The sequence below is a fragment of the Centruroides vittatus genome, unplaced genomic scaffold (genome assembly GCF_030686945.1).
Source record: "Centruroides vittatus isolate TY-2023 unplaced genomic scaffold, ASM3068694v2 contig_651, whole genome shotgun sequence".
Classification (NCBI taxonomy): Eukaryota; Metazoa; Arthropoda; class Arachnida; order Scorpiones; family Buthidae; genus Centruroides; species Centruroides vittatus.
Window position 1 is genome coordinate 37,568 of NW_027122405.1, and position 9,982 is coordinate 47,549.

The 9,982-nt window shown below is 26.3% G+C and overlaps 1 protein-coding gene across 1 annotated transcript in view; it reads right to left on the reverse strand.

The window, feature by feature from the left end:
• LOC136979873 (uncharacterized) overlaps positions 1-8,216 on the reverse strand; it is a 35,996-nt gene extending 27,780 nt beyond the window's left edge. The window contains exons 1-2 of the mRNA XM_067275895.1: positions 7,800-8,216; positions 312-528 (exon numbers count right to left, since the gene is read on the reverse strand). Coding sequence (XP_067131996.1) covers positions 312-528; positions 7,800-7,848 — 266 coding nt within the window. The 5' untranslated portion in view covers positions 7,849-8,216. The remainder of the gene's footprint in view (positions 1-311; positions 529-7,799) is intronic.
• Between the last annotated feature and the right edge of the window lie 1,766 nt (positions 8,217-9,982).

Consider the following 9,982-nt stretch of genomic DNA (forward strand, 5'->3'; position numbering starts at 1 on the left):
GAAATTATAAATATGCATGGTATGAAATAAATTCTTGGATATGTTCCCAATATTGCATCACAATCAGAATAATAAATACGATTGGCATTGGTTTTTTAATTAAAATTTTATACAATAAAATAAGATGGTATGTAAGAAAGGCTGTTAAATTAAATCAACAAATTTAATTAGATTTTAATTTCTTAATTTATTTACTTAAAGAAGAAATGTTTTTAAAATAGAATGATGTATAGTATATACTGTAGTTTCCATTTGCTATAATAATTATATAGAAATAAATTCTATATAAAGTAATCGAACAATTAACTCACGTTGCTCCAAGTTCACTGGAAGAACAAGGTGACTTTGTGTCAAACATGACAGGGAAGGTATAAATTCCCCACGCAAAAGTGCGTGGTTCGTCTTGACGTGATGAAAGATGAATAGATATCGTGACATTTCCATCTGGATTTTGCTGATGAAAAGTAACATTGCCTACAATTCCTGCCATATTGAAAGGCGCATGAACTGTAATCGATGCCAGGCAAACTGCAATAGAAAATTAAAAAAATTTAAACAATTTTTTTCTTTATAATAAATAAAAGGTTACTGAACTGCATAAAATGTTAACACCATTAAATTTTATAAAGTTTAGGCGATCGATTCGTATTTTCATGAATTAAGTATTTGCATTTTTAAAGTGTTTTAAACACTTTAAACGTGCAATTGGTTCATTGTTCTGTTATTGTTCTGTTATTATCTGTTAAACGTGCAATTGGTTAAACTATCTGATGCATACTTAGTCATTTAATGACTCAAGTCAATTGCTATCCTGATTACAGATAAACAGAAACAATAAAATGTAAAATAAAAATCTTTATATAGTTTTTTCTACATCACGTTTAAATGTGACATTAAATTTTGTCAATTTACAGAAAATTAATTCTTACAACAAATTTCTATTATTTTATATTAAAATATAGAATAATAGAAATTTTTATAATAAAATATTTATAATTTTATGTTAAGCTTTCAAACTTTCAAAACTGTATAAGCAAAGATTATAAAAGTATAACTAATCATATAAGTTAATTATATGATTAATTCTGTATAAGTTAATTAGAAAATTAATTTTCGATTACTTGTATTTTGATATCTCAGAACTGTAGAATTTTTATAATAAATTTTTTATTAAAAAATCAAAATTACTTTGTAATGTAATAAAATTTGAGATTTAATATATTCTATAAAAGTAATTAAAAAATCATTTTAATTAATCGATTATTGTGAATGTATGTCTCTTTAATCCGAATAAATCAATCCGGTAGACTTCCTCACAGCTATCAGGTTAGGTACTCCTTTATTGAATGGAGTACCTTTATAAAGGAGTACCTAATCTGATAGCTGTGAGGAAGTCTACCGGATTGATTTATTCGGATTAAAGAGACATACATTCACATTACGTATATACAGCTACCACATCTGACATTGAGAAGAATAATTGATTATTATTTTAAAAAAATACAAATTAGTTTTTTACTTAAAAAATATATCACATGTGTATTTTCTTTTTAAAAATCAATTTTAAAAGAATAATTTTCAAGCAAGGAAAAAAAAATTAATTAGGAAAAAATATAACTAATAATTAACAAAAAAAAATATCTGCATTGATATTTTATATGGATAAAAATGATAAATAAATGTAAAATTTAACTTATAATTATTTGCTAACACATTAAATGCAATCCTAAATAAAGAATCACAAACACTAATTTAATAAAAATAACGTTAATCATTAAAATTTAAAATAAGAAAGAGTAACCAAAAGAACAAACTAAGCCAAAATTTAGAAACAAATATATGTATTTAGAATGGAAAGGATACAATTGTAAAAATGTGATTTCAGTTATGTAATATAGAACATACATTTACAACTTAACTAGCAAACATTATATGGAATTTTTAAAATAATATTATTTTTTTCATTCACTTCTTAAATCGGGAATTATATGGAGAGACGAACTTTAAAAATTATTTATTTCTGCGTAGATTTATTAAATATGTTTAGTACGTGTAATGAAATTAACTTATAAGAATTAAATATAAATTTGAAAACAAATAAATTTTGATTTACAGCAACGTTTAATAAAATTTATACTGTATATGGCTAATTATTCATCAGAAACACGAAACAGGGAAATGAGAGTTGCTAAATAAGTGTTATGTGAATCGGAAATATTACAACAAAATATATTGTCATCTCATCCCGAAAATTTCAGATACCTCCTAACGTTATTTTTGGTCATTTTTAACCAAAACTGGAGACTAGAACTAAAATAACTTTCTTTATCCCTCCAATATACTAAAATTAATTTTGCTCAATTAGCCTGCTTTCTATTATTAAGTGAGAATCTACTGTATTATATAATCAATTCCATTGCCTATGCCTAATTCTTTCTAAAAACTGAATAACGAAAATAAATTTTAATCCGTGTCACGTAATGCATAAATATGTACGGAATAATAGAGTAGAAAAATGCATTAAAGAAGCATGAAAAAAGGCACAAATACAGAAAAATGTTGTTTAAACCAATATATATATATTATATAGGTCAATATTTTATTTATTTTTGGTTTAATATATAAGGTTCATATATAAATAAAAAGGAAATATAGTTTCAGCGGATCACGAAAAGCTATCAATATTTCCCTTCTTAGTTTAAAAATAATATCAGTTAAAATTTTTTCATACTTTATAATTTTTAAAAACCGTATTTAGATCTTAATATAACGTATTACTTTTGCTAATGCTAAATATATACGCGAGATGTTTAATGTACAGTACGTATATATTATTAAAATTCACAAATTTAGAAGAAAGACTCAAACCTAAAATTAAAAGAAATCTTCATATCTCGTCTCCTTCCGCACTCCTCAAGACATTATGGATTCCTGAGGTGTAGGGAAGGGATATACAGTGCGTTTCATAATGATTTGACATCATCAGTTTTTCAAATAATCCAGTTAAAAAACGATCAAGTACAGATAAGGAACTTTTCCGATTGCAATATTTAATCGTGAATTAAATGTAAATAATCAGTAAAACAAACAAAATAAAAATATGACTTAAAATAATAAACCCGTATTATCTCAGAAATTTTGCATTGCAAAATAATACAATCTTTTTATAGAAATCAGAACTGCTGTCTTGATATGCGGTTAACATGGTGACATTTTTATTTACCATCGAGAATTATACAAATCGATCATCCGGGTGACGTCTTTACCATGGAACTTCCAGATAATTGTGTGCCTAAGTTAGGCCAAGGAAAACCTTTAAATGAATTTTAAAAAGTCCAGATTACGACTCGGAAAGACTGGAAAATCAGTGAAATCAATTGCTAAAATGTCATATCGATCTCATGGTGCAATCCTGAATTTTCTTCGATTGAGTGATGATTATGAAAAGAATAAATCTCAGGTTGAAGAGAAAAGCTCTCTGGTAGGCAGAAAATAATGATTTTGAAAAAGCTAGGGAGTGGAAAAGCGTCTCTTAGGCAAATAGCAAGAGAACTTTTTACCATCTCTAAATTTACCTGGTCCAGCTTCTCCGCGAATGACAAAAAAGCACGAGGAAAGTCGACTTAACTGGGCAAGATACCATATGTCCTGGAAGAAAGAATATAAAAAAGTAATATTTACTGACGGAAAAAAATTAATTTAGATTGGGATTAATTTTGGTAACGGAGTGCACGTAATGGAATGGCCAGCTGTCTCACCTGATCTGAATTCGATGGAGAATCTTTGGAACATCTCGTGGGCAGTATATAAAAGTGAAAAACGCTATGACATTATATCTGAATTAAAAGCTGCAATAATAACTAAATGGAAATAAATTGATCCACAACCATAATAGAAGTTGGTACACTCAATGCCAGATCGTAATTTTGCTGTTTCAGAAATCTGGGGCTACACCGCCTATCAAGTCTAGTGGTTATATGATTTTGAAACACCATATTTCTGAGAAAATAGATTTACTTTTATATTTTTAAGCCGATATTTTATTTAGTTGTAGTATATAGTAAATAAAATGTTACTTTCCATTGGTTAGAGTTCATTTGTTGTTGCTATGATTTCTGTGAGTGGTCGTATCATTATGAAAAGCACCGTACAAAGATACTTTCATTTTATGTTGACAGTTTTCCATGATCAGCTAAAATTATATTTCCTTTTATTTTTCATGTTTCTTTTGGAATATTTTTTCTATTGGTTGCTATATTTTTCATGGAATGGTAGTTTTTATTTCAAAATTCTCCGACGTAATTATTAATCTCTGAATCGATGGAATATAAGTTTGTAATAAACAAAGTTCAAAAGCGTTTTCAAACAAAATTGAAATTAATATCATCGAGAGAAATAAAAGAAATAATAATCTATGTAAATAACAATATTTTCATTGTTTTGTTTACAAAAAAACAATATTTACCTGGAATCACTTGACATTAACATTTTATTGTAATATTGATGCAGTGTTTTCAACTAAAATATAGGTAACTAGGCAAATAAATAAATCAAAATATTTAAAAATAATAAATAAAAACAAATCGATACAATGTCTTCTTTTATTATCGTATTTGAATAACTATGACTGGTTTCTCTACTCAAGGGTCCCTTTGGTCAAGATAGGCTAATGGCATTTCATTATATAATTAAGAACAAATAATAAATAAAAATCTATTTTTAAGAAAATTTTTTTAATAGATAAAAAGTGAGAATTTCTTATTTCTACTCTAGAAGTCTATCTGAAGATAAAATTGAAATCATTTAGCTGTTATTTTTTTTTTATGGCTTTTAATTTTGCATACATATACGGACATAATTGTGGTTCCCCCACACTGACAGCTATCCTTGTAAGGTTAGTGATATAAGTAGACCTAATTGATGTTATTCTCAATCACGTGATTTACAAAAACTCTTCGGATTTCTTATATAAAATTCATATTGTCGATAATTAGTTTGCAAAAAGTTGTTTTGATTAAAAATTGCGTAACAATTTTGATCGAAGTGACTAAAACTGTACGAGGAATTCAAAAAATGCTGTTTAGCAACTTTATGACGCTTCGTTTCCCTCGTGTAAAAAACGCCTGAAATTTGGGAATTTTTTGTATAAAATATCAGAATTTCCCAATTTTTTTATTAAAAGATTTCACATGTTTATGTAACGACGAAGGACTGAATTATCTATAATAAGAAATGCCAAACCAATCAGGATAACATCAAAACATTTAAAAGTTCATATTACAGAATGATTTAAAATTCAAAACTGAATTTATTTTTATCATCTGTTTTAAAATTTCTTTTATGAGAATAATTTCGATTCTTAGAAATTTAATTTCACAAGTTTACAATTTAATGTTTTCTTTTATTGTTCTCTTTCTGAGAAAAGAAGCCAATAGAAAATTTCCATGTAAATTGTTATTTATCGTGAATAAGAAAAAGTTGCGCGTTTGAACTTTATTAAGTAACTGAATTATAGCATTAAACATACAAAATTCGCTAAATTTATAAAACATAAACTTAGGATTTTAAAAAATATTTCCTTACAAACATAATATTTTAATATTAAGTTATATATGCTTTTAAAATTAACATAAGCAGGAATATTTGTAATTATCTTCACGATAATCACGGTTTATTTCAAGAATTTATCACGATAAATGCATTAAAATGTAAATTCCATTAAAAAATATTTAAATTTAATAATTTAAGATGAATATTTTTTAAATATTAATAACTGTTTTTTTTTTTTAATTTTACTTAGTTTTTAAAATAAATAATGGAAAATACATTTAACAAAATCACATAATCGTGACTTTTTAAATATTATTTATATACTATAAGGTAAGCTTGATCTTCAAACTAGAAAATTCACAGAATTTTGAGTATTGCGCCATGTGAAATAATTACAAAACATATTTAGCAAAACTTGTTTATATTCCTTTACTTTTGAAACATTATTGATGAAAATGAACCGAATTTATTATTTTGAGGTATTAACGAGCCTTTCTTAAATGCTATTTAACTTGTTTTTTTAAAATCTTATCCTCAAATCTTGCAACTGAAATTTCATTCGCTTCTAACACGCTGAAACTTTGAGGACATACCTAAGTCCGATGACAATGCATTTTAATGATATTTTAGAGAACACACCGTTATATTCTCCTCACTCCGAAACCCGATAAACATAACCAAAATGTAGAATTTAATCAAGACGTGTATATTTTCCATGCACTGTAGTGGTGTATAAAGTGGGGCAATCCCTCGCCTCCAATCTAAGAAAATGTTACCAATAAAAGCGTTTTTAAAAAGAATTTTCAAAATTACTAATTTATGATTGGCATTGTAACGTACGATTTATTTTGTTAACAGAACGATACAATTTACTGTAGCAGATTTTATTACAGATTAACACAGAAGGATTTGAAAGGTTTATACGGATTAATGCATACCAAACAAGAAGAGATATCTTTCCTGACCCTGTCACGGAACGTAAAATTAACACAGCTTCCTAAGAATGGATCTTATCATACTGTTTCTATGAACTTCTTTGTGTTTTTTTGTTTTGACTAAATAAGTATGTCTTGAGAAACATCCGGTTTTCTTATATTCACCTTGATAATTCTGTATGACCGTGAATGAATATAACGTGACTTGATTAAGTTTAATCAATGAACATAAAGTAGATCATACTTTTAACTATAGTTTCTATAGAATATTATTTAACAATTAAAAGAGAGAGGCGTAAACTAAATTCAAACTTCTCATACTAACTTGTAAGTAAACAGCGTATGTTTCTGTTGTACACAAATTTATACAAACAGAAAAAATTATATTAAGTATAGCCAATGTCTGAAATGACTAGATTTAATTTTTACATTATTAAACATTAAATAGATTTAGTAAAGAAAGTAAAACACAAAAAATTCGGCAAAAATGTTGTATTGATAGTTGACCTGATTTTTGACTTTTCTGTTATTTAACAATCGCTTAGATCCGGTTGCTTCCAGCAAAATTCTTCCAATCAGCAACAGCACAGAACTTGTACAGGCATAAATAACAACGAAACAATTGATAAACTAGAATCTAAAACGCCACACGAAACTCAAATAAACTGTGTTATAATAACAATATGAACTTTCTTCCGTTTTATGATTTTCCGTTCAGGTGTGGCTTAGGAGCTTAGTTTGGTGTTATTTGTAAGTTCACTCAACCTGGTCATATTCGACTGTTCTACTTTAGTCACGAAAGTATAACAGGTTTGATTTGATTTAATGGTCGAATATCAGGTTGTAAAATAGAACAGTTTATGTGAATTATTATTAAAGGTATAGGGTCTGTTTCTTTTAATAAGTAAGTTCCAATAAAATATCGAATAAATTCATAAAATAATTAAAAAATAGAAACGCATAATAAAATTTTTAATCACAAAAACTGTTACTTACTTTACTATTTAACATTTTTTTAATTGTTTATCTCAGTAAATTAATGTAAGTTTAAGAATTTTAAGGATCATTTGCAAGAAGAACTTCTTTACATTATAAAATGGAAAATATAAAATTTTTATATTAGTAATTTATTTAATTAGTGGACTTCAAGAATTAATACTTTGTACGAAAGAATTAGAAGAAGAAAAACGGGATAAAGTATTAAAAATTATATATTTGTAATTATACTTGCATTGTGACATTGCATCATAATATGAATAAAAAATAAAGAATATTAGATGTATTAACTAACTATATTAACTAAATTATACTCACCGCATATCCACGCCGAGATTAGAAGAAACGAACGAAGCAAGACAATCATGTTAGATACTTTAAACAGGTCGTCCTTGCAAAATTTCAACGCTTACACCCTCTACTCAACACAATAGCTTGGCACAATGTAGACGTTTTCACTTGCTTTACAGTTGTGTATTTATTGTAAAAATTTATTAGAATAAACCAGTTCAAATGATTTATATCGTGCGATATAACAAATAAGAAGTATCATCTCGGAATCAGTTGATGACAAAAACTTCCGCCGATACTATTTTCTAAAGCTTAAAATGATGTCAGAAACAGTTGTTACTTCCAATTGGTTGTTGCTTAGTAAGTCAACCAATAAAGATGCTTCGTTGTTAGTAACGGAAGAATGACTTTGGAAAATTAGTTTGATCAGTCGATTTTCGTAGATTTAAACTGTTGACGTTTTCTTCTGCTTAAAAAAAAAAAAAATGATTAATTTCTATAAAATTAAAAATTTATCAAAATTAAATTCGAAAGTATATGTTGAATGACTAGGCTGAAATTGTAGAAACAATCGTGTTTCCACAATAAAAACTTGTCTGGTTCAGTTAAAAATTTTTCAAACTAAACTTTTTCAATAATTTTTATTGCATTTTACATCTTTATAAGTGTTTAAAATCTTAAAGATGAGAAATAATCAAAAAATCAAATGATATTTTTATAATAAATAACACTAATAAATTTACAATTTCACATACCAGAAAAAATATGAATTTTTTCTGGATTTTTATCATATTCCAGATCATATTTTTTCCTAGATTTTCATAAATTAATTTGAGCGTTATTCTAATGAATAAAAACAAAATAAAATGATTACAACAACTTTATGAGAGATCTATGCCTATATGGGGCCAGTAAATGAAGGAAAAATCAAATAAGTACAGGAAAAAGATTTGAATATGATAAACGCATACACATGTAGGTCTATATACAATATCTTAGAGTTTATTCTTCATTCACAGCGCTACTGGCTATATCCATAGTAGTACAGAGGTGAATGTAGTTTGCATGTTCTAATTCGACCCCTCTAGTTATGCTACTGTATATAGTTCATAAGTTAAATATTTTGAAATGAAGTAGCCTATCTGAATTTTTGTTTAATATTCAGTAATTTTCGCTAACTAAAATTGAATAAAACTATTATTATATTTCTGTAAAGTTTCATAAATAATAATAATAAAGAAATGAATTTTTATTTCAATGTTTTTATTAAATATAAATACATTTATGTCAATTATTTCTAAACTTAGACTCTTATTAAAACGTAATAATGCAATAAATTTCGAAGAATAATCTACGGAAAAGTTTATACATCTACTCATAAAAGTACGAGAAATATTTACGGAATTGAACATCATCAAAATATGTAAGAAAATTTCGACATTAAGCTTTTAAATTAATATTTTTAATTAATTAAATTATACATTAATTTTTATTGAAATGTAATGAGAATCTTACGGATACAAGGGGAGGACTCCAGGAGCTTAAGTCTTCTGACACAAAAATAAATAAATTAATTAAATAAAATTTATTTGTTCGAACTTCAAAACGTTATTTTTAAAAAACATTTACGATGGCAAATATTGTTTAGCGGATCATTCGCAATACAAAATGTTACTAAAAAGTATAGTACTTATTATTTATTCAAATATTTAAAATTTTTCAGTTGGTCCCTCCAATTTGGATACTTCTGGATTCGTTACCGTATCAAGCAGATCAACTGTAAATTCATATAGGCTAAGATCTATTTACTTAGAAATGATGGATATTTATTCATAATGCAAACATGGTTGTTAAATGATTAAATCACGTTTCAGTTTATTAAATATGAATCATTAAGCTAAACTTCATAAATCTTTAAATATCTAGTATTACGGCTACTGCCTACACAAGGAAAACTTTGCCAAAATATATGAACATACTGTGCCATCTAGGATTAAGAAAATAAAACGAATTGTTTAAATAATAAAATAAAATATCGATACTTTAAGCGAGATTTAATGTGTCTGCATAGCTCTCAAAATAATATTATTGTTTATAAATATTTGATTTCTAAAACATATGTTTCTAAATTTCGTGCTTAATTAAAAGAAAATATTTAATGAGTACTTTCGTTTCTTACACTCAAGTTTCTTCAGAACATTTAACAAGAA